The 26,343-nt window shown below is 39.8% G+C and overlaps 1 protein-coding gene across 1 annotated transcript in view; it reads right to left on the bottom strand.

Annotated features, from left to right (window-relative positions):
• Positions 1–12,572: 12,572 nt before the first annotated feature.
• The window catches only part of grin2ca (glutamate receptor, ionotropic, N-methyl D-aspartate 2Ca), a 68,665-nt gene continuing 54,894 nt past the window's right edge, over positions 12,573–26,343 (bottom strand). The window contains exons 6-13 of the mRNA XM_084407260.1: positions 25,714–25,882; positions 24,368–24,521; positions 22,994–23,119; positions 21,907–22,136; positions 16,167–16,327; positions 15,880–16,067; positions 15,570–15,802; positions 12,573–14,773 (exon numbers count right to left, since the gene is read on the bottom strand). Coding sequence (XP_084263386.1) covers positions 13,184–14,773; positions 15,570–15,802; positions 15,880–16,067; positions 16,167–16,327; positions 21,907–22,136; positions 22,994–23,119; positions 24,368–24,521; positions 25,714–25,882 — 2,851 coding nt within the window. The 3' untranslated portion in view covers positions 12,573–13,183. The remainder of the gene's footprint in view (positions 14,774–15,569; positions 15,803–15,879; positions 16,068–16,166; positions 16,328–21,906; positions 22,137–22,993; positions 23,120–24,367; positions 24,522–25,713; positions 25,883–26,343) is intronic.

Genomic DNA, 26,343 nt, shown 5'->3' with positions numbered 1-26,343 from the left:
TCTTTTGTTAAAGCCATTTCAGACTCCAAGTAAGCATTACATTACTAATCATCTATTTTACAGGTGCCATACAATTGAAAACTGTATTTATCTTGGCATAGTTGAATGATAAGAGTTCTGGACATGGAACTGACATACCGTGAGCCTCAAACACCATTGTTTCCTCCTTCATGTGTAAATCTCCTGTTTGCAAAAGACCGCTGAAAAATGAGTGAATCCCACCATAACACCGACTGTGACGTTGGAGTCAGGATCATTAATATTTATACCCCCCAAATTTGCATTTTCCAGTCCATGTTCTAGGCCAGGCAGTGTTAATGTGGACCTGCACAGCCGAATCATCAGAAGATCTGCAGGTATTGTGAAGAAGCAAGCAAGGACAATAGTGAAAATGGCAGATCATGGATATAAATGTTATGTCTGAGGCTGTGCTGTGGATTTGAGAACTTTTCATTCCCTTCCCACAAAACTGTCAACAGGCATGGTTGATGTTTACAACAGGATACCTCACCATTTTAATTCAAAGCTGTTAGTTTGCTCTTAACGGAGGCCGATCAGAACGAAACTCGATGGGCATGTTCGACTCGTGGCCCTAGAGGTCTGTAAGAATTTTGAAAAATCAGCCACTAGTTGATGCTAACAGGTTTTACGGCTATGTAATCATGTGATGCATATCATTTGATAGATCTCCTCATACTGAACAACTTTGCCTCAAGAACTACTGCTGTCAATCAATTTGTTCATTAAATACTTGCGATTATGTTAAAAACCTACTTTTGCGAACTAGTCCTAGGTTTTTCGCCCGATCGGAAATATACCAGTGCAGTACAATTCTCTGGAAGCTCTAGATTATTAATTATATAAAAAACTTTAACTTTATCCATTGGGTAGCCATAACAGAAAATGGGTATGGCAAAAAACACTCAAAAGCCTGTAAATCCTAAACAAAAACTCAGACAACTCACTAAACTGCCTTATGTGCTTAAAGACCCTAAATGCTTGAACCCCGCTAAATGCTGCTTGCAGCTTTAATTTTAAATACATTTCTTATTTTATTTTATATTATTATTAATTAGTTATAACCCCCCGACCAGCGATTTCAAACCGTGTCTTTTTTTGGAGAAAATACTCAGCAATGGTGTTGAATTGAATTGCATATTTAAAAAACCACATAGACATATAAACAACATTAAAAGCTGGATTTTCACCACAGGGGGACTTTAACACTTGCTTTATGCTTGCATTTAATTTTATGTTAGACAAGTTTCAAACACATCTACTAGATCTCACAATAAATGTGGATTTATCCCTCTAAAAAAAAAAGTAATAAGCCATTAAAATGTATTGTATTTGTGTGCCTCTCATGAACTGCGGCGTGAAAGCAGGAAAAATGTGTTTCCATTGATGAAGGTCAAATGTGGCATGATGGGAGATGTGTGTCTGATCATTTAGCAGTGATAGGGAGGGATGAATGCTGTAATGGACCTTTCCCTCAAAATGATTTCTCTGCAGGGAGAACAGCAGTTTTCACTCACATAAAGTCCCAGACCTGTTAAATGTTCAGTAATCACTTTTTCACCCTGTTTTAGCTGCGGCACTGCTCTGCTTTACCTTCCCTTCTTTCATTCCTATTACACTTCTTCCGTCCTTAACTCTCTCTCCCTCTCTCTCTCAGTGTGTGCATCGAGGCCTTTTATTAGTCCATTTCAGATCCTGGCACAAAGGTGGAACGCCGATAAGGGGGAGTCACGTTGATCCCAGAGTACAAACAATGGGATTTCTCTCCTCTCATCTCACATCATGCCAGGAGGGAAGAAAATGAATGTTTGTCCTTCGAAGAGCGGGTCAACTTCCTTCAACTGAACACCTCTTTATTATGATGCCATTGAGTCCACAGGAGGCTGAAACTGACTCTTAAATAGAATAAATGTTTATATCTCAACAGTATATCAGGTCAGAGACATGGTCTAACATTATGTCGCCGATATACTCGATGCAAGTTTAAATCTGGCCTGTTTTCAGTCAAAAACTGTACTTGAGGAATTCCACATGATTTGAGCTAGGCCTATAAGTATACAGCGTAAGAGTTAATACTTAGGTTGGGGTTTGTTTAAATCCCTAACCGTAAATTTCAGCAACAGAAAATGTATCCAAAAGCATTCCTGAAAATGTAATGATGGCATAAGTTTAAGCAGGGATTTGCTCAACACTTTTGTATCTGAGTTCAGTTTCATTTCATCCCCCTAAATTACAAAAAAACACTTTATGACCCCTGTGAGCCAGCCAATGCGGCTTGTAAACTTTGTGAAGTGGAACAATGAGTCTGTGTATTACAGTAGATTAATGTTGCTGTTTCTCTTGCACGTATCATCAACTGTGTTTGGCCTTGAAAGAAATCAATGACTAAAAGGATCAGATATGGATGCGTGTTAAATGTTTGAAGTGAGTGAACCGCAGCTTTCGTTTCTGTTCTGACAGCCGCAAGGCCACGCTGAACGCTGTGTTGGAAATCAGGAATCGTGAGAGAACGTTGTGCTTGGTATGTTTTTCATCTTCAAACCAAATTTGTCTCAGCCGACAATGTTTAAATCCCGTCTGGCTAGTGTGCTTCCCATAATGTTTACGCATTAGGTCAGCAGGCGGAGAGAAGGAGGTCTTTAGTGTCTGTTCAAAAGCATTCGACCACGTGAGTGTCGACACTACGAAATCAATCCGGTCAAATGCGCTTTCGACTACCTCTGAAAAGTTTTAGAACCTGTTTACACCTGTTTTTACCTTCGTCCACTTGTGATCCGTTAGAACAAAACGCATCTTATTACCAGGTGTAAACTGGGCCTAGGTGTTTCTCGGGAGAAAATAATTGCTAAAACAACACCAAAACCTAATTTTCTTGAAGGATAGTTTGTAGGTGTTGCTGAATGAAGGTGTCTCAATGCATTTTGAACTTTTTATCTGAACACAGTGTCAACAAAATATATGAGATCTGAGAAAATTGATTTTGCGTTCTCATGCAAATGTTGTGTATTCCCCCGAGAAACTTTGAGTTTGCTCACAAAATGTTTCCATTCTGCAAAGTTTGGAAGAGAAGAGAAGAAAAAAGTATTCTGAGCCCCTAAAGGGACCATGGTGCTGGAAAAAATATGACATGGGAGAATTCCCCCGAGAAACTTTGAGTTTGCTCACAAAATATTCTGCAAAGTTTCTTGGGGGAAACCTCCCATCTCATATTTTTCCAGCACCATGTTCCTTTAGGGGCTCAGTATACTTTTTTCTTCTCTCAAAAATGTTTTGGGTTCCCCCAAGAAACTTTGCGTTCGCTCACAAAATGTTTCCGGTCTGCAAAGTTTCTCGGAGGAACGCAAATCTCTTTTTCCTGCCATCTCATATTTTTCACACCACCATGTGACCATAGCTCCGTAGTGCGGCAGGCGCCACTGCAGGTATTGTTTTTTTATTTATTATTATTATCAAATTCGTTACACTTGAATAATTGAAAGGTCTTAAATTAAGCAAAATTTTACCAACAGCTTTGGGTAATTAATGAATGAGCCTTTAAACAATCTGGCCTCATTTTCACTCTGCTGTAATAATTAGTGTGAGACATAATGAAACGTGTCTGAATGGTGGTGTGTTACTCACTTCATCACTGACTTCTTAAATGTTTTGTACACGGTCGGTGGTCGTAAGGCATTTGTTAATAAGGTGAAACCTTAAATAATAAGTGTACCCTACTAGAAATTGATTGAAGATCAAAACTGTAATTTGAGTTATGGGTCATTTCTGTTGCGCAGTAGCCTACATTGTAATATTCCCATACGTCTGAAAATATTGGATAAAATATTGACCTCACAGGTTTTGAAAGAAAATACATTTGTTAATTTTCAAAATTAAGGGAACCTGGGGATACATTTATAATGATTAATTTAATTGGAATCGAATTTCGTAAAAAAAAAAAAAAAACACTTTAGTGAGGGAATATGCAAGATGTTCTTCTTTTAAACATTATTTCAATAAAATGTTTTTGGAGAAAATATTGGTTTAATTGTATTTATCTTTTTGTCTTCCCATCTACTTTTGCATCCAGAATTAAAATTTTGCATCATGTTTGGTTACTATACTGTACATGTGAAAAATAATTAAATGTTTGCATCAATGAACACTTCTACTATATTTATGGTGCTTTTTTTCAGAGCAGAGTAGACCAATCACAACAGACTGGGTCATCTGACCAATCAGAGCAGAGCAGAGTAGACCAATCACAACAGACTGGGTCATCTGACCAATCAGAGCAGAGTGACCAATCACAACAGACTAGGGCTGCGTTCAGCCCCGACAAAACGTTGCACAACGTTTTTTAAACAGAAACATTTATGTTTATCATTAACATTAACCACATTATGTTGATATCCTATATTTTTACAATAAAACTTACGACAAACATGTCTTCTAATATCCTCAGTTGTTGCGTTTACCGAGCTGCATCGAACACATTTGTAAATTACTTTCCTTGAACCCATTGTGCGAGTTCACTTTAATGCGCGTGCTTTATATACATGTTGCTGCTGATTGGACTAACAGTTCTGACACACCCACCAAACAAGAGAAAACGTATCTCAAACCCCGTTGCACACCGGTGCACGCCGTTTCCAGGAAACATGACGTTCAACCCGGAAACCGTAGCACAACGTTGCGCACCGTTTTGAACTTGAACATGCCCTAGGTCATCTGACCAATCAGAGCAGAGTAGACCAATCACAACAGACTGAGCCATCTGACCAATCACAACAGACTGGGTCATCTGACCAATTAGAGCAGAGTAAACCAATCACAACAGACTGAGTAATAGATCTGACCAATCAGAGCAGAGTAGACCAATCACAACAGATTGGGCAACATATCTGACCAATCAGAGCAGAGTAGACCAATCACAACAGATTGGGCAACAGATCTGGGCTGCGTTCAGCCCCGACAAAACGTTGCACAACGTTTTTTAAACAGAAACGGTGATGCGTTGAACACACTGTTCTAATGACGCAAGAGTTGCAACTATGGCAGCTGAGAAGGCCATTCTTTGTGTTCTTTGTGAAGAATTTTCTGAGCCTGATGAAGTCGGTATAAATATGTGTTTAATACTACAAAATATGCCCGATGTTACAGTTACTGCACTTGCCGCCCAGAACAAAAGAGAACATCCCAATCGAGTGAAGGGATTGCTGAAACTGAAATGGAAGCACACATCTGACCTAATTCAGACTAAAACACACCTATTTAGCCTCACATACTGACTTTATTTGTAGTTCATACTGTTTTACTACCCTGTATTTTCTTTCTCATTTTTAGGAAAAGCACTTAATTACCATTGTTTATTTCTATACCAATACACTTGCAATGAAGCTAAAAATATAAACAACATCATTATGTTGATATCCTATATTTTTTACAATAAAACTTTCGACAAACATGTCTTCTAATATCCTCAGTTGTTGCGTATACCGAGCTGCATCGAACACATTTGTAAATTACTTTCCTTGAACCCATTGTGCGAGTTCACTTTAATGCGCGTGCTTTATATACATGTTGCTGCTGATTGGACTGCAGTTCTGACACACCCACCAAACAAGAGAAAACGTATCTCAAACCCTGTTGCACACCGGTGCACGCCGTTTCCAGGAAACATGACGTTCAACCCAGAAACCGTAGCACAACGTTGCGCACCGTTTTGAACTTGAACATGCCCCTGGCCAATCAGAGCAGAGTAGACCAATCACAACAGACTAGGTCATCTGACCAATCAGAGCAGAGTAGACCAATCACAACAGACTGAGCCATCTGACCAATCACAATAGATTGGGTCATCTGACCAATTAGAGCAGTAAACCAATCACAACAGACTGGGCAACAGATCTGGCCAATCAGAGCAGAGTAGACCAATCACAAACGACTGGGCCATCTGACCAATCAGAGCAGAGTGACCAATCACAACAGACTGGGTCATCTGACCAATCAGAGCAGAGTAGACTCTCGTAAAGGAGGAACGAACAACCCGTTTGCAATGTATATTATGAGAAAATGAATGTGTTTTTTTGACTTGGATGCATGTAAACCTATTGAAGACCAAAACAAAATTAGGAACCTTTAAAATAGCACAATTGGGGCATTTTTATGACTTCCTCCAAGATGTGACATAATTTTCCATTTTTTTAAAGTGTGATGTACTGCATAACAGAAAAAACCCGAAAGAAAAACTCAATATTACAAAACAAAGGTAACTAATATATGTCATGACATGGAATGAAAAATTAATCAGGAACCTGAAGATGACATTCTTCTCAGTGGCGACCTTGAAACACTCTTTCTTAATCAGAGATCATCTTGGTAATGATCACACTAGGGGCATGTGTGTCAATTGGGGAAAAAAGGGAACAGAAAGCTGAAGGGAGGAGGATTTGTGTCGTTCGTCCTCCTCAGCCCACCCCAGTCCATCTGTAGATACACATGTCTACCCACATGTATGTATGTATGTATCCACGGTCTGCCATGCTCAAGAGATTAAAACCAATGGCCTGAAGCAGCTGGACATCCGCCTGGCGTTAGGCTCCATCACATGACCTGAAACAGTTGGTCGCCTCAGCGTTAGGCATCAGTGCCACATAAGGACATTAGGGTTTCCTGTAACACTCAGCTAATGGTTTCCAGGAACCCACCCTACGATGCTTTCAACTCAGAGAGCGAGGACTTCAGAGATGATAACAAAGGGCAATAATTAGATTTCATGCTTATTCTATGTAAATGGTAATCAATCAATGCTGACATCAGCGGGAATCTTCAGAAGAAGCTCCATATAGACATTAGTCAGAGTAGATGCCATGTTTAGTTTGTCATGGAGGAAAATGAGGCTGTGAGGGATAAAACTAGTCTGTTGAATGCGTCAGACTGTTTTGTATCTCATTGTCATCATTGAAACCATTTAACATGAGTATTAAACCATTTTATTATATCTAGGACCTTGAAACATTAAAATTATTTTGTTCATGTCAAATTAGTTCACCCAAACATTAGTACATTGATGCACCACATTTTAATAACTACATGCACAAATTACTTAGATTTCAGTTTGTTCCTCACAAAGTTATCGTATGACTTGAAATACAGTACATGAGGCATACTTTTGTATACGCTTGTGCTTTTTTAACAGCCCCAGTCACTATAATAAAGGTTCTATATTCATACAGACCCTTTCCAAAAAATTTGAATATCATGGAAAAGTTTATTTATTTCCATAATTCCATTCAAAACGTTAAACTTCCATAGAATATAGATTCAGGGCCCACAACTTAAACGATTTCAAGTATGTAGTTGTTTATTTGTACATAATTTGAGCTTCCAGCTCATAAAACCCATGAAAACAGGATTTAAAAAAATTAGAAGATTACATGAAATCACACAGTAATCACACAGTGATACCATGGTCATTGAACCAGGTTTTGGTTCTTTTGGCAGTGTGGGCAGGTGCAAATCCTGCTGGAAAATGAAGTCAGCATCTCCATAAAGCTTGTCTGCTGAAGGAAGCATGAAGTGCTCTGAAAATGTCCTGGTAGACGGCTGCGTTGAGTGGACAGCACAGTGGACCAACACCAGCCGATGACCAACACAGACTGTGGAAACTTCACACTGGACTTCCAGCATCTTGGATTGTGTGCCTCTCCATTCTTCCTCCAGACTCTGGGACCTTGGTTTCCAAATGAGATGCAAAATTTGCTCTCATCAGAAAAGAGGACTTTGGTCCACTGTGCTTTATTAAATCCAGAGTCAACGCAGCCGTCTACCAGGACATTTTCAGAGCACTTCATGCTGACTTCATTTTCCAGCAGGATTTGCACCTGCCCACACTGCCAAAAGAACCAAAACCTGGTTCAATGACCATGGTATCACTGTGTGATTACTGTGTGATTTCATGTAATATTCAAATTTTTTGAAAATAAATAAACTTTTCCATGATATTCTAATTTTTTGGAAAGGGTCTGTATATGATATATGAAGTTCTTCATATATCCATGAAGAACCTTTAAAATCCATGGAACCTTTCCATTGTACAAAAAGTTCTTTATAATGCAAAAGGAAAGCTCTTCACTGAAAAGTTCTTTGGGGAGACCAAAATAGTTCTTCTATGGCATCACTGTGGCAAAAAAAAAAAAAAAAAAAAACCTTTTGGAGCCTTTATTTTTAAGAGTGTATGCTTCCATTGTATATAATGACCAGTGTCAACATCCAGCTAACCATCTCCTTTTGTGTTCCATAGAAGAGAGAAAATCACACCTGGTTGAAACGACATGAAAATGAATGATGACTTAATTCAAATTTTCTTTGAGTGAACTGTTCCTTTAAATAATATGTCTACTCTGACTGTGGCCTATAAAATTACCCTCTGTAGTCCACATTGCTCTACCCACAGGTACATAGAGGTGTAGTGGTGATGCACTGACTGAAGGTCTGGGCTGATAAGCCAAAAGTTCATACCCTGGAAGACATGGTATAAATTAGTGCCAGTGTGTTTCCAAGAAATGTTCATGCTCTATTTGCATGAAAAATGAAGAAGACATATTTGGATATAGAAACACTCCTTTGCAGGTAGCTCACTGTCTCCACTGATTTATCGTGATTTAGGGCATAATTAATAATGTAATCAACTTAATTGTTAAAGTAAATAACTTAATCAATATTTGCTGAGAAAAGCCCCAAAATTTATTTACATGAAAGAGATTACATTATTGTGGCAGACGAAAGGACTGAACTGACAGTTTGACTCTGGCTGCAGAATTCAAAAGAATAAGTTTTGCATTTCTGCCGAGGTGTAACTTTTTTGTTTATTTTTTTTCTCGCTGCTTGAGAATCTGCCTTTTATTTTTGTCTATTTTATGCAGTAAAAAAAAAAATATATATATATATATAAACAAATAAGTTGAACGCATTGAGGCAGCCTTTATTGTGATCATATGTGTACACAAGCTTTTTCATTAGCATACAGTTCTAATCTTTGTTTTCTTCACTTTGTGTTGTCTGCTGGACTTGTCCTCTTTCTCTCTCAAGCCTCAAGCCATTTCTCTCTCTCTTTTTCTCCTCCTCTACTGATAGGATTCGGAGAGCTATTCTCAAGGTGACTCTTAACATCTGGGAAAATTTATGGAGTGTGAGGTAATTTATTCAGGGCGAGGATGTGCAGGGAATGCTGCTTCATAGCAGCTCTCTCTTTGAAGAATATCAATTATTGTGTGTGTGCGTGTAGCTATTGGCATATAGAAGTACCGGTATCATGAAATTAACATGTGATGAGATGACAGAAGATCACTAGGGCGCCTCTCAAATTCAATACATCAGAATGAGTGCTTCAAATGCTGCATGGGTTAATTGGTGGAACTGTGAGTAAGTGACAGCGTGCCACTTCATTGGAGCACAGAGATGCCAGCTTGCCCAGACACAGAAGCAAAGCACTGTCCCCAAAGAAATATAAATCTAATCAATGGATGTTATGACTCACTCTGGTATAAACTGAACACTGTGATAATGGCCTTCGTTGAAAAAGAGGGACAGAGCCATAAAAGTGCTGTTCTGATTCTGATGGCAGTGTGAAATTATTCGTCAAAAATATTAGAATATTCAAAAACACAAAATCATTTTTTTTTAGTTAACTAAAAAAGACGATGATGATAGTCAATTATTTTTTTATAACTGAAGCTAAACCGTGAAGAAAACGGAAATTCTGAATTGCTAGTGGGTTAACAGAATTGCATGTTCGCCTACATACGAGATTAATCAGTAAAGACTGAATGTAAAGACAATGAATAATTAAAGCATGAATTCATAACAAGTTACATTTTTACGTTTAAATTAGTATAGACCTTATGTAGCCCCGCCCCTTTTCAGCGCTGCGCTCGTTGTCTTTTGACTTCCGGTCTGTGTTTTCACAGCGTTTTGCGTGTTTATTAATGAACGGCTCGTTTTAAAATCTTCCCGGTCGACTTACATTTGTTAAGTCATCTGCTTTAAACACTACAGTCCTCATGATAACTTTCGTTAACTTTACATGAAGTAAATCCTCTTAAAAACCTAATTACACCTGGACAGCAGTGCCATAGAAATATGCAGAGCGACCACAAAAACGGAAGTTAAAAGACAATATTCTAAAGATGGCGGCGCCCTCGTTTCTCTGGCGCATAAGGTCTATATAGAATGTTTAAATATTTTGCACTCTAAAATTTCATTGACTAAAAATACGAAAACGGTGTAAAAAATTAACATTGCCCAGAACCAGCATTGTGACTCATGTAGGCCTAGCATCATTCAGATTTTCTTCTGAAAAATGATGAATCTTGTTATGCTGTTATTTGACCCATTATCCGAGCAGCTCATCTAACCACCCATGAGAGGCCATTTGCGTTGCCAGCAGAGAGGGACCTCCCGATGGGAGCCAGATCCATCTGCACGCCCATAAAATAATGGATGATGAAGATCAGATGCCATCATGGTCCGCAATCTGCCGCTGCCCAGCTCACACTGGCTTTACTGCCCATGTGCCACCTAACTCATGGTGCACACTGATGAGCTCCCCAAGATGTCATGGCATCTGCCCACAAAATCGAGGCTCATGCCAATGCACACGGAAAAGGGCAGTGCTTACAGTTTGCAGCCAGGGTCTGTTAGAACCTGGGTGGACGCCAACCATATTGTTGATGAGGTCTTTACTATCTGCACTAATACGATGCAGAGGGCCTCATTTATAATATGTTGTATAGAAACCGTCCTACATTTGATCTTACGATCTTTCCACTCATACAATTGCAAACTCTTCCTTTATTTCACTACACAAAAGAATTCAGCATTCATTGATCACAGCTATAATGACATTGTATGATCTGCCATGTCAACAGTCCCACCTTTCTTATTAGATACAATTAAATAAGGCCTCTTGAAACCATTATTCATCTCAGTGCCGTTGTGAAAAATGATAGCTCATACAGGCTTGAAAATTGATTGCCTGAAGAACTGATCTATCATCAAGCTTTGATAAATCTTAGCTGTGAAGGGCTTTCAGTACTGATGTTGCTTTTGTTTCCTTCAAAAGTTATCGTAGAAACCTTAACCTTCTGCTCTTCAGCCATACCCATTTCCCCCTGAAACCCCGTCTGAGGTGCTGCACAGGAGGTGCTCCATCACGTCCTAGTTATCATCGTATGTTTCTCTCTCACTCATGTACATTCATGAGCCTCAAAGTCATCTAACTAGTATCTGCCAATGTCCGATTATTCATGTTGTAGCTCACACAAACACCATCATAGATCGGAGTGCGGAGATGAGAGGATAAGCCTCAGATTGTTTCTCCATGCTAACTGCATTCTCTTTTTGAGATGAGACAATAAATCTTGTGATTGGGAAGTTGGCGGATAAAGTTGTTCTGATAACAATGACCGGGAAAATGAATCGCACACACATACGCAGACCAAATCTCCCTTAATGAAAAGCTTCTTCTGTCAGCAGCTTTGAATGACACTGTTACACGTGCCTTCTCTCTCTCCACCAACCCACCACACCCCTGGTACAGCTGAAAGGAGAGTTCAAGGTTTCATTCTTCATTCAAGAGCTTGATCCTCGTGGTCACTTTTGCATCTTGTTCCATCTCAAGGGTACTAAATGAAGGTGGGTGGATGCTATAGGTCGATATCGTGTCCCTGCTTATTGGCTCACTGCCCAGATGTGCATCATCCTAAGTTGGCGTGATTAAGCATACTATTCCCCAGGGTCAATCAGCCCATTCGTCCAAACGTGATTATACTGACCTTTGCACTTTACAGGCGGAGCGCTGGAGCCCTTCCAGTCCTCCTGGGGCCCTCAGGAAGGGCTAAGCCCACAATGGTGCTCAACAGGAAAGATGAATGTTAGCAACCCACGTCACATCTTAAAGACATAGGAAGGTGAGATGGATTAAACTGTTCTCGGAGAGTCTGCAACTGCCACGCTGAGTCAGCATTTGACGTACTCGCCATGCATCGACTTCACCACAGGCTGCTTCAAAACATGAGGTCAGCAAATAAAAAAAACCCTGTTTAATATCATTCTGTGTTCGTGTATGCCTTTTTAATGCAGTCCATGCATTCCCTGCACTGATTTACAGCAGAATCTGTAGATGTAATGGTTTTTCCATTTGGCAAGTATGAATAGTAATGCATTTGCCACTATGTAGAGCGAATCAAGAGTGAAATTGTATTCATGAAACATTCTTCCTCCTAGGTCATATATAATCTTGGCATACGTTTATGTGGTTATATGCATGCAACATTTTGTAGAGACTGGTTTTCTAGACTCTACATTCCCAAGAACTTTAGGTGAGCAAGGCAATTAAGTGAAAGTGTCTATAATATTGGTCACCAGCTACTGGATTAGCCGTTAATTACAGTACAAAATGCATGAGATTTCTGCAAGAAGCTGTCTAATGACTTGAACATGCAGCTGTTTGATGAGTCGTTTCTACTCTACTTTGGTTTTCCCTTTGCAGAAGACACAAAGACAGTAGTCCTTTTCAATTGGCCCTCAGGCCATCCCATCGTTTATTACACAGTGAAATAGCTGTGGAACTACAGAAGGTAAATCAATTCTTCACCATTCTTAAAATCAGATCTTAATTACATCAGTGGAGTGACAAAATTTGACAATGAATGGCTTTCTCAAACCCCTGGGTTTAGAAAATTCTTGGAAGACATTTTTGTGTGGCTATGTTATAAAATTCTCCAGTGGTTCTCCAGATTCAAAATGGCTGAATGCCCTGGCTCAAATAAAAACCAGATTTTCAATTCAAACCCTTTTGGTTTTAAAGCTGCCTTAAAACATGCTACATCCAATTGTTTGCAGAGAATGAGTGTTATTGGTGTAATGGCATTTAAAAACAGTTTAAATAACAATCAATAGATTATAGATTAAGAACAGTTCGTTATTATTTTTACTCTTATTTTTTAAAGTATATTGAAAGAAGTCTCCACAGTAATCACTTGTACATTCCCCCCTCCCATCCCTGCTGTCTTAGGGTATTATTGCACTGAGATTACCACCTTAAGCTTTTTTGCGTTGAGCAGTCCCCAGCATTTTACCCTCACAGTTTGGGGGAAACAGTCTCTGGAGATCTCTTAAAAGGTCTTCAAACCTCTGACTCCAGACTAGATACCCTACCCCAGGGCCGTGGGGCATAGGGACTGTGTACGTTCCGTGCCACTAGAACCTGCCTGCGGTCCCTGCGCACGGAAGAGAACGGCACAGTGTGCAATGACTCCTCGTTTGAGCGCCCAGCCCCCTCATAACTTCCAATAGCAGTGTTCTGGTACAATACAGGTCTGCTGCCTAACCGGGGCACCAAGGTGGCATTATCCGGGCAATGGTTGACACATGGAAACAGGTGGCACGTGTCTTTGGAATGCTCATGGAAGTGAGCAGGTCCCTGCGGTAGAGGACTCAAGTACACCGGCAGGTCTGTGTAAGAGTTCAGGAACGTTGAGTAGTGTCCGTGCACTAGTGTGGAAGAGGAGCGTCGCAGGGATGCCGTATTCTGTAGAATCGCCTCCCGGTATGAAGGAAGGCGGATGGACTTTGAGTACTTGAGCTTCTGCGTCTTATATGGGTAGGAGCCCATGTGGGCTGGGTCCAGATAGGCTGGCTCCACAGCCATGTTGTAGCGAAGGTTGTTACCAGCGCTGCCATACATCTTCGAAGGCTTGGGATTGGTCACCACCACTCGAGGGAACAGATCAGGCATGTTGATGCAACTGCTAGAAGATGCAGAGGTGGAGGGCTTCTCATCCAGCTGCCGGATCCTGTCACCACCCCACGTAGCCCTGAGAAAAGAGGCGCGACGGTTCATTTTATCCTTCCCCAGAAGAGGAACGTCATCCTTCTCCGGTTCTAGATACAACTTCGAGCAGGAGTTGCAGCTAGAGCCGGGTCTCTGGAAGTGGCTTCTTATGCAGGGAGTGGTATGGGAATGGTTTTCCACAAGGTGGTTGCTTTTAAGCTCAGCCAGACAGGACTGGGGAACATCATAATCATCCCTCCGTCGAGTTTCTGGAGATGCTGCTACGTAGCTATGAGACCTATTTTTGCGACCCAGACCTGGCATGTATTGTTTATGGCTTCCCGAAGGTTCCTGGTGTTCCACAAAGATGTCCGGTACCTGAAAGTCACGGTAAGAGACGTAGCGAGAGGTAGGGTGGTGACAGGACTGGTCCACGTACACGTGGGGTTTCGGGGCTGTAGGAGGTGGTGGGTCTCTCATGGCAATATGGGGACTACTGAGGCTAGATATGGGTAGCGTTCGTTCATAGATGTGGTGGTGGCTGGTGCGTGCGGGAAGAGTGTAGCGCAGTGAGGTAGGCCGTGTTCCCACATGAGGCTTCTCCAGCAAGTGCTGAGTGGTGCTGTCCACGTTTTGAGGGTACGGTGAGTGGTTGTCAGTAACGCTGGCGATGCAGGGCAGGCGACTATGGCTGAAGTCTGTTCCTATGAGGCAGGTGGGAAGACTAGGTCTGGCTGACTCTGGATCACGTCGACTCCAGTTCTCTATGGTCTTTGTGGCATTGTCCAGGGAGTTTTCAACTCTTGCAGATGAGACAATGTCCTTAGCGGTTTGGAGCATCTTCAGCATGTTGGCCTGAGTATAACTGGTGGTGACATCCGGGTTCTGCATGTTCCCTTTACGGTCCGTGTCTTCCACACCGTTAAAGCAGCTGTAGATTCCCTTGAGGGAAGAAATAAGGAAAAATGAGCCTGGCATTTTGGAGTGCTTTCACCTAAACAGTTCTTTGTGCCATAGCAAACAGAATTATTACATTTTTCACCTCATAATATCATACAATCTATCTCCTTAAAAGCTATCCATTGTATATTGTCTTACTGAGAAAATAAAGTACAGTCCTAATGAATGGCAAAGGTCTGACAAAATCAAGTTTCTATATTTTTTCTACAATTACCTATATGAATTAAAGTCATAAATTACTTTTACCACATCAAAATTCTATTAGCTGATTTTACATGCGGTTAATTATCCAAAGAACTGTTAGTGGCTGATAAGATTCTCTGTTTATCAGTATTATAATTATCTCTGAAAGTGGCTGTAAGTAGTCAATAGAAAAGTATTGTAGCTGCCTATGCATTTGTAACATTCCACCTTTAAATGAGGTCTTAAATGAAGTTTGTTAAGCTTATGAATGTGCTTAAAAGGGGCTTTGGTAGCTATGCCATAACCCCAAGACCTTCATTTAATTTTAACAGCTTTTTCCTTGACTTTTGGTGCTCATTCACTGCCTGGAGTTCCAATTTCACCACGTTTATGTTTCTAAAGTCTCTGTTAAGGTATGTTTAACCTTTCTTTGTACAATTCTCATTTTAACTATGTTTTTTCTTGTTGATATATTTTGCTACATGCATGTTCTTGCAAATTGCTTTGGTAAAAAATAGAAAAATAACATGTTTTTCATTTTGATTTAAATACTTTGCATTATGCACCATATAGTAGACTGGATTCGTAAATTTACCCTGCTAATAGCCAGCAAGAAGTCCAAACGCTCAGACTTGTGGACAGAATGCCGTAGCTTCCAGTACAGTAGATGTTCCCATGCAAAGACAAGCAGACTGAGACCCATAGCCACTAGAAGCATGTAAAACACTCCGGCCATGTTGTCAATGTCCAGCTTAGAGCTCATCACCTCTTTCTTCTCGTTACGACAGATACCAGTGAGCCACACTGTCTGCAGCTTCTGAGTCTCACCTGCGATAATACATAATACATTTCAGTCAGACTTTTGAAGCAGAGCTCCTCTAGATAATGTAAGTTTCTGAGGTTACCGTCTGCAAGGAACTGAAGAAGAGCGAGGTCTATGGGGCGCTTCCAGCGAGATTCTTTCTGAAGGGCGATGCCGTAGCCTGTCGTGGCAAATACCTTCCCGCTACCGATGGTCACCAATTTACACCCTTCGTCTTTTCCGGCCATGTAGTTAAGCACAGCTGCATCATATATGAAGGCATCCAGCTTCCTGTTAGCAGTAAAGAAATGATGCACGTTAGTGGAGAAGATAATACGCAGGGGGCAGATTTGTTTCAGAGATTCAGGTGACAAACTACAGGAAACACACCCAGTTTTGAGACTGTTGAGAGCATCCTCCACACCTTTTTGGTTGTACTTAACCATGTGGGAATGCATTTCGGGATAATTGCTCCTTATGTTTCGTTCTGTGCTGCCATTGGGCACGGTCCCAAACCGAAATGGAGGATATTGGTCTTGCGGTCTCTGGAACTGAAAGTTAGAATTTCAACAAGTTAGCATGTTTAAATTGAACTTTAAGAACAAAGTACACTCCACGTGGTAAAAATACATCCCTGGATGAGTTACTTAGTTAAGGATTAGTGCATTTCAATAGATTCCAGCACCGCTAGATATGCCAGTAATGGCTTTTGCCTGGGAAAGCTATGCTGCTAGAAAGCGTGATTGATTTTGCTTTAAGCTGGATTTTTGCATGGGAATTTATTCTAGGTTCAGCCTTCGTCTTCGCCCTCATCCAAGGATTCTCACGATTCTGTATCTGCAAATGCTACATTAAATACAATCTAAATCCAAGAGAGAAAATGACTGAAATTAATCCTCAGGAAGAAAGCTGGGAAAAATGGCTGCAGTGATAACACTCGGACCAAAGCCACTGGGTCATCAGCGCTCTTTTCTGTCTCAACCCCCAAGTGCTTCTCAGTCAATTAATTCTGTGCTCTGTTTAAATTCTAACATTTGAACCTCAGATTTTCCTCACAAAGACGAGGAATTATCTCAGCTGCCTGGCCAAACATCCAAGGAATTCAATATTACTTTTCCCTTGCTAAATTTCTCCCCATTTAGTTTTTACATGATTCTGGCCGTGCTCATTAAGTGCAGTTAATGTCATATCAAATAAATGTAATATAGCCACTAAGACAGCACTTCAGAACCCAAGGCATGAATAATTGCGCTGTAATGTAGGTAACCTTGCCACAGTAGTGTGAATGAAGGAGAACAGTCTCTAAGGAACCGTATTCCGGCTGAGAGCATGTGACAGACTCCAGCGCCAGTGAATACGTCATTTTAAGTATATTTGCTGTCGTCTGAGAGAAGACAGTATAAGTGTTGTCTTTCATCTGTCCCGTGGCCCTGACCACATCAAAAGTGTACTGCTAACTAAGAAAAAGTAGCTTCCTCTAGGGATTTATGTATCTATACTTGTTTTGACATAACTGTTGTGCATTAAAGGGTTAGTTCACTTAAAATCTAAATAAAAAGTAATCAATTACCCTCACATCTTTCCAAACCAGTAAGACTTTCGTTCATCTTTGAAACACAAATTAAGATATTTTAAATGAAATCTGAGAGATTTCTGACTCTCCACTGACAGCTACGCAACTACAACTTTGACGCTTCAAAAAGTTCATAAAGAGATCGTGAAACTAATCCATATGATTTGAGCGATTTAGTCCAAATTTTCTGAAGAGACTCAATCGCTTTATATGATGAACAGATTGAAGTTAGGCTTTTATTCACATATAAAACTCACTCTCTCCCTGTCTCTTATTCTAATAAAAGTATGATTTTAAAGGTGCATTGCGCAAGTCTCTGAGTTTTTGCAGAACTATGCCCCCTTCTGGCGACACGCGAAACTGCAACCAGAGTTGTGCACGCGGTTACGTGGAGTTTGCGTTGGGGTTTGGGATGAACTAGAAGCCGGTCTCTTTGAATCCATCTTCTACTTTTGCAAAAGTCGCTTGAGTTGTCTTCGCTGATGCGGATAATGGCAGCGAATACACAAACCTGCCAGACATAGCCAGGTGAGCGTGAACGCGCATGACGTCACGCCCAGTCGATTCCGTCCCGAATCCCTCTTATTTATTTTACTGTACAGGATTATAGAGGCAATCGCAGTGATCATAGAAGGGCTCATTCAGCCCATCAGGCTGTATGGGTTAGAAAAATGGGTATTTTTAACATGAAAAGTTGCTTAATGCACCTTTAATATAGCAATATAAATTATTAATTATTAAAATAAGTCAACATTGTAGTATATAAATAAATAAAAATGTATCTATCAAAGTTTGCAGTTTCAAAGCAACAGTCTGATCTGTAAGTTATATTCTTGCCCTCTGGCTATTTTGCCCTTCAGGCGTTTTGTTCTTTGTGTAATGCCTCCAAGGCACACTCCTGAATCTGAATTCATAGCAAAACATCTCGCTGTCAGTGCCCAAATCCCTGGTAGTCAACTCGTGTGGCTCTTTAATGACAGTGTTGTGGCTTAAAGTCTCACTTTGTCTTCAAAATTGCTATCTAACAGTTTCCATCTGAAGCTTGTCAGTTCTAACAGCTTTCAGTATCATCGTAAATCACTTCACCTTGATGTATCTCTACACAACCAACAGAGTCACACAGTTATATAGCTAGGATAACTAGGTAACTAGTTAGCTTAAGCAAAATTTAATTAACATGCAATTACACACATTTCAAAAACTCAACACAATCCTTGATTATTTTATCCAGCCATCAGTACTGCTGAACACAGTAACCAGTTCACAATACATGACATTCTTCAAAATATCTTCCTTTGTATTCAGCAGAAAAAAGACATTTCACAGGTTTGGAACAACTGAGTAAATTATGACACTTCATCTTTGGGTGACCTATCCCTTTAAAGGGATAGTTCACTTTGAAATTAATTTTTGGTATGTTTTAGCTTACCTCAAAGGCATCCAAGATGTAGGTGTCTTTTTTTCCGGAGTAGTTTCAATTTTGATATTTTTAGGTCAAACCGTTCTTGTCTGTCAGTCACATAATGCAGGTCTATGGTCACTGTCTCAAAACAGCATGCACAAAGTCCAAATTAAACAATTCCCCATCTTAAGTACACATTGATGGCTTAAGACACGAAACGAGCGGTTTGTGTGAGAAAACGAACAGTATTTATATAGTTTTTGTCCTCTTGTAAACACACACACCCAAATCATCAGGGGACGCGGGTGCTTCGGTCTGCGCAAGCGCCGGAAAGCGACGGAAAAGGTCAGAGGGCGCGGGCGCTTCGAGTAAATTATGACACTTCATCTTTGGGTGACCTATCCCTTTAAAGGGATAGTTCACTTTGAAATTAATTTTTGGTATGTTTTAGCTTACCTCAAAGGCATCCAAGATGTAGGTGTCTTTTTTTCCGGAGTAGTTTCAATTTTGATATTTTTAGGTCAAACCGTTCTTGTCTGTCAGTCACATAATGCAGGTCTATGGTCACTGTCTCAAAACAGCATGCACAAAGTCCAAATTAAACAATTCCCCATCTTAAGTACACATTGATGGCTTAAGACACGAAACGAGCGGTTTGTGTGAGAAAACGAACAGTATTTATATAGTTTTTGTCCTCTTGTAAACACACACACCCAAATCATCAGGGGACGCGGGTGCTTCGGTCTGCGCAAGCGCCGGAAAGCGACGGAAAAGGTCAGAGGGCGCGGGCGCTTCGAGTAAATTATGACACTTCATCTTTGGGTGACCTATCCCTTTAAAGGGATAGTTCACTTTGAAATTAATTTTTGGTATGTTTTAGCTTACCTCAAAGGCATCCAAGATGTAGGTGTCTTTTTTTCCGGAGTAGTTTCAATTTTGATATTTTTAGGTCAAACCGTTCTTGTCTGTCAGTCACATAATGCAGGTCTATGGTCACTGTCTCAAAACAGCATGCACAAAGTCCAAATTAAACAATTCCCCATCGTAAGTACACATTGATGGCTTAAGACACGAAACGAGCGGTTTGTGTGAGAAAACGAACAGTATTTATATAGTTTTTGTCCTCTTGTAAACACACACACCCAAATCATCAGAGGACGCGGGTGCTTCGGTCTGCGCAAGCGCCGGAAAGCGACGGAAAAGGTCAGAGGGCGCGGGCGCTTCAATCTGCGCAAGCGCCGGAAAGCGCCAGAAATGATCTCTCGCGCGTGTACGTCACTCATTGTTTACACAGAGATTTAAACATCTTTTAGTCCGATGTATGCACCAAGGCACTCTGTTGTTTGCTCTTCATCTGACTCATGTTCTGTTGGCTGGTATGGTTCCTGTACGCTTTCCTAAAAAAATATTGCTTGTCATTACAAAGTCAACACTAAGTAGAGCTACACGAACATGAATCCACACTGTCTATTACTATTATTATTATTATTAGGCTAGTAGTAGTAGTAGTAGTATCATTGACTGCACCCTTGTGAGTAGTAGGCTACACATAGTTTCACATTGGTTTGACTAGCAGCTGCTTAGTATAGGCTACACATATCTTTTCTTCTTATAACGTATCTTATAACTCTCTCATGTAAAACCATTCTTACCAAATATATGGTGCAGAAATACATTGTATTGCTCATTTCATGTAATGCCAGCTTTACAAATACAAAGACGTTGTTCACATACCTCCGTTGGATGAGAAAACACCATAGGCACAGCTGATGATGTCAGTACTATGCGATCCTCTCCTTGGTTTATAAAATCATCAGGGGAAAAATGATCGCTGCAGACCCTCCTCAACTTTAGTACGTTTATGGGTGTGTTGATATCCAGCCGAAGAGCGATCAACCAGAACTTCAAGAGGGAAGGATTATAAATTGGGAATTCGTGAAAACTCACCACTCCCGGATGAGTTCGCGCGAGCATACGAAATTGTTTTCTTTTACGTCGGTTTAAACATCCTGGATAAGCGCAAATTAGAACCATTTCGATTAGCCGTCTTACCTACAATCTCTGTTCTGTGTAAACATAAACAATGAGTGACGTACACGCGCGAGAGATAATTTCCGGCGCTTGCGCAGATCGAAGCGCCCGCGCCCTCTGACCTTTTCCGTCGCTTTCCGGCGCTTGCGCAGACCGAAGCACCCGCGTCCCCTGATGATTTGGGTGTGTGTGTTTACAAGAGGACAAAAACTATATAAATACTGTTCGTTTTCTCACACAAACCGCTCGTTTCGTGTCTTAAGCCATCAATGTGTACTTACGATGGGGAATTGTTTAATTTGGACTTTGTGCATGCTGTTTTGAGACAGTGACCATAGACCTGCATTATGTGACTGACAGACAAGAACGGTTTGACCTAAAAATATCAAAATTGAAACTACTCCGGAAAAAAAGACACCTACATCTTGGATGCCTTTGAGGTAAGCTAAAACATACCAAAAATTAATTTCAAAGTGAACTATCCCTTTAAAGGGATAGGTCACCCAAAGATGAAGTGTCATAATTTACTCGAAGCGCCCGCGCCCTCTGACCTTTTCCGTCGCTTTCCGGCGCTTGCGCAGACCGAAGCACCCGCGTCCCCTGATGATTTGGGTGTGTGTGTTTACAAGAGGACAAAAACTATATAAATACTGTTCGTTTTCTCACACAAACCGCTCGTTTCGTGTCTTAAGCCATCAATGTGTACTTAAGATGGGGAATTGTTTAATTTGGACTTTGTGCATGCTGTTTTGAGACAGTGACCATAGACCTGCATTATGTGACTGACAGACAAGAACGGTTTGACCTAAAAATATCAAAATTGAAACTACTCCGGAAAAAAAGACACCTACATCTTGGATGCCCTTGAGGTAAGCTAAAACATACCAAAAATTAATTTCAAAGTGAACTATCCCTTTAATGTTTCAAACTGTCCATAAATGTCTTATTAAAATAACACAAATTAGTGATTAGCACTCCAATCACAGTATTTCATCATAAAAGGGTACATATCCACACATATTATCAGCCCAAATCCCTCTTATAGTTCCACAGAGTGACGACCTTAATTAAAACTCTCGCTCTAGAATGGCCTTTTGGCTAAGAGAGATGCTGGCAGCTCTTACCTTCTTGTCACTCAGTCCAGAAACAGTGTCGATGTACTGCTCCTGGATCATGAAGGCGGCCAGGTTGGCCGTGTAGCTGGCCAGGAAGATCACGGCAAAGAAGGCCCACACCAGCACCATGATCTTGCTGGTGGTGCCTTTGGGGTTTTCAATGGGCACTGAGTTGTTGAAGACGATCCCCCACAGCAGCCAGACTGACTTCCCGATGGTGAACGTTGGCCCACCTGGATCTGAGATACACAATATAAAGCTTCTTCAGGGTTTTTGCCATCATTTTTAATTGTAAAGTTGATGTTGGGTTAAATTTAGAAATATTTCTATTGGTTTTATTTATGTAAAGTGAAAATAGCCGTATTTGATCGGTAATAGATCAGATGCTATTTACACCAAGTGAAAATCTTTTGAAATTTTCTCTGGCTCAATCAGACAGTGGTGGGCGGAGTTAGTGTAAATAGCCTCTGCCAACAGGATGGGCTATTGGTACTTGGTGTACATAGACACTCTATTAAATAATTCACTGGTGAATAATAAAAGCCATTGCCATCACAGTAAACATTATTATTTTCAAGGTCATTTACATTCATAAATAAAATCTGTTGTATGTATAAGCAACGAGATTAATTAGAAAGCAAATAGAGACTTTTGCTGAAGTATCCTGCTCCGTAGATCCTCTTTCTCCCCTGAGAAAAAGGCCTAAATAATCTTATGTGTATCTCATCTAAAGAAACTCAAACTGTGCTCAAATTCTTAAGTCTGCCATCAAAACATCAACACAAATTCAAACATTTCTCAACCAAAACCAGCTGATCTAAGCAGGTATCCACATTCATTCTATAGCCATTACTGTATATCTCATTTGTGTCTATTTTTATATCTCCAAAATGTTATGACCGACAAGATTCAGTTCAATTAAACAATATTTACCTGAGCTATGAAAGCACAGTGTCTCAGAGGGCTAAAATGTTCCTCTAATTACACAAATGACCTTTTCTCCTAGCTTATGTTCTGTCAGACCTGTCATGATTGATGAACAGAGTTTCAGGTTGCCACTGTTTCTGAAGTGTTAGTAGAGGCGGTGAACACTGACCTTTGGCACTGACCAGGCTGCGGTTGTAGCCCACAGGACTAAAGTATTCAAACACAAACACAGTCACCGCCACGACTGTAAGACACATGACAAACATCATCACCCACACCGCAGGGCTGTAGGGCTCTGAAAGACAGAGAGAGAGAGAGACGACGAGACAAAGACAGATGAAGCAAAGGACGCCATTCCCAAATGACACTTTTTATTCTAGTAGGACTGCGCGAAGCCTTTTTAAATTCTGATACATGCAGAATGAGGTGCAAATTAAAGTCAACACGATTCATATCCCATTAAACAAGAGAAACACTCTCTCACACACGAGTAAGACTGCACTGTAAATATTTATAACTTGTTTTATGAAATGACAGTATGCAGTTGTATTTTACTATGAATTCTGGTTTCTGGGGAGGTTTATTGTTTACAGTATAATGGAAAAATGTGCAAAAGGATTTATGGGATGGCTAACGGACCACACTGGTGAAAATGAAATAGTTTCAACACAGGATATAAGATTCCCAAACCAACAATGATGTAGTTGTTAAAAAACTGGGCTGTAAAAAAAAAAAAAAAAAAAAAAAAACTATTAACATTGTTTTTATTAACTGAAATAAAGCTAAAATAGACAGAAATATTAGGTAAAACTTAAAAAACTTAAGAAGAAATAAAATGTTTGTTGAAGTACTAAAATTACTAAAACTAAAATAAAAATAAATCTAAATAGAAATATTAAAAAATAAAATAATAATATAACAAAAACCATAAAGCACATAACACAATTACTTAAACTTGAACTAAATTTAAAATGAAAAGAGAAAATATTAAAATATTTTAAAAAGATAATAAAAATGGTATAATATAACATAAATATAACTAAAACAACACTGTTGTAGGTTTAAACCCTGCAGCTTTTGATCTGATTTATAATCACATCACTGCTGTGTAATTTCAAATTCTTTAAATGCAAAAATACCTTTCAGTGTCACAATTCATTCCAGCCCACGTAAGAATAACCTCCAACCAATTTTTGCCATTTTATGAGCACATTTTAATAAATATAACACTGTTCATGGAAAACTTTAGTTGATTCTTATCGAGGATGTCCTGTCTAGCTTATTTGAGTTAGCAACAGTAACGAAGGGGATCGAAGGGTCAAGTTTAGCTTAATGTCAATAATATACACATAATACTATTTACAGTAATATTACTCCAATTTTACACCTGCTTTAGCTGTAAAAACATGACCAACTGTGCTGTTTTTCCTGTGTTTACAGTAAGTACTATGATTTTGAATACTGTAAAATCACTGAGAAGTGTCAGTCGGGTACTGTTCATTAAAAGTGCTAATTTAGTTTGTTTTACAGTAGTAATTCTTACCCAAGAAGGCTGACGGAGACACGGTTCCATTGCTCCTGGCCACCATCACACTGATGCCAGTCTCCACAAACGGCACAGAGAAGTCAATGATCTCAGAGCGCTCTTCGTTTATGGTCAGAGAGCCAATGGCCATGTCCGCTCGCTTATAAAATACCTGAGAAGAAAGATGGAACATTTTTGTAATTATTATGCAATAGAGGTTAATTAAGAAGTGTCTAGACATCTATAGCAGACATTAAGTTAAATGACAGAATCTTCATTTTTGGGTGAACTGTTCTTTTAATGTCATGTCAGTAAACATGTTTGTTGTGGCTGTTAATCCAATAATCACTGTGTGTGTGTGTGTGTTTGCAGATTTACAGGCTCTCTCTCTCTCTCTCTCTCTCTCTCTCTCTCTTTGGTTAATCCACACCATGCATAATGCCTCACTGAACACAATAGTTTTTCTGAATCCCAGAAAAAAACAGGACAAAGCAGGAGCATGTCACAGTCTGAAACTCTGATGCTGAAATTAGACGCTGCTACGCATCCGACCTCAACCTACTTGATGGAGAAGTTTATTTACAAGGCTGTTTGTGTCATTTCAATGTCAGTCACGTTCCCTGCAATGAACAAGCTTTTAGATCCATTTTGGAGTCAACAGTCTTTCTCTCATAAACATTTTGTTTTTGTTTTCTTGGTTGGCCTGACATCAAATATGCTAAACCACTTGTAGAATCAGTTTTCATTAGAATCTGCCATATACACACAGGTTTCAAAAGAGGGTTTTCGCAGCGATGACATAAAGGAACCATTTTTGGTTCCCCATTTAACCTTTCAGAGAACAGTTCTTAAAAGAACCATTTTCTCTCATTTTCTCTTAGTCACACACTACATTTTAAAAGTCTAATCTAAAGAACATTGTTCCACTATAAAGAGCATTTAGTGCAATGGAAAGGTTCCATGGATGTTAAATGTTCTTCCTGGAGTCAGAGATGGCAATAAAGAAATGTATTAAGATAATAGATTTCTACGAAAATTGTGTCAATATGAAATGGCATTTGTGACTGATTTTCCTTACTGTTATAATATGAAACAATATGAAGTATTTTATTTCCCAAAATTAAACAAAATGTAGGACGGGACTTGACTTTATGCATCAGAAATTGATTGTAAAGTGCTATCAAAATGACAGATTGTTGGAGGAGAGGGGCTGAAATATAAGGGCTTGGTGGCATTGAGGTGGAGCAAGACTATATGAAAACCAATGAAACCATCTTTCAAAATTAGACCAGTAATGTGTATTAAGGTAAATGTGGTCAAAAGATTTGTTTTTCCTTTAAAAGAAAACTGGCATGTTTCCTCACCTCTCCGATCATACCGTTCCAGATCCCTCGTACCAGCTTGCCATGTTTGCCGTTGGTGACCAGGTAGAGGTCGTAGGAGAACTTGATGTTGCGAGAGAGCTTTTTCAGGATGTCAATGCAGAAGCCTTTGCAGCATAGTTTAGTGTATGGCTCAGTGTGTCCGACTATCCTGTGGGAAAACAACAGAACTTTATCAAGTTATTTAAGTCTATGATAACAATACCAAATCACACACACACACACAAAAAAAAAAAGATTCGGCAGGAAGTTCAGATTCAGACATCATTAAACCAGAGCTGTAGTATTCACTTGAACAACAAATCACTGTCAGTGCAATAGAGCTTTTTCCCTCTATGTTCTTCGAGCATGAACAAAAAGGGTTTATAAATTGCACACATTTCAGAGTTTATAGCGTTGATTGAACTGACCAAAACAAAGTCTATTTTTTACAACTATTGTAAATGTGAGTGGTGTATGACTGTTCTATGACAATATGCGCAACAAATACCCCTCAAATCGAATTAATTACTCAATAATTAATTATACTTGGTGTTCGTTTTTCAAGAGTACTGCCCCTGCGATGATGCGCTTGATGAATTCATTACACAAAAGTTATTTGTGTCTCGTGAC

The sequence above is a fragment of the Rutilus rutilus genome (assembly GCF_951802725.1).
Source record: "Rutilus rutilus genome assembly, chromosome: 1".
Taxonomy (NCBI): Eukaryota; Metazoa; Chordata; class Actinopteri; order Cypriniformes; family Leuciscidae; genus Rutilus; species Rutilus rutilus.
The sequence above is the reverse complement of the archived record's forward strand: the minus strand, read 5'-3'. Positions and strand labels throughout refer to the sequence as shown.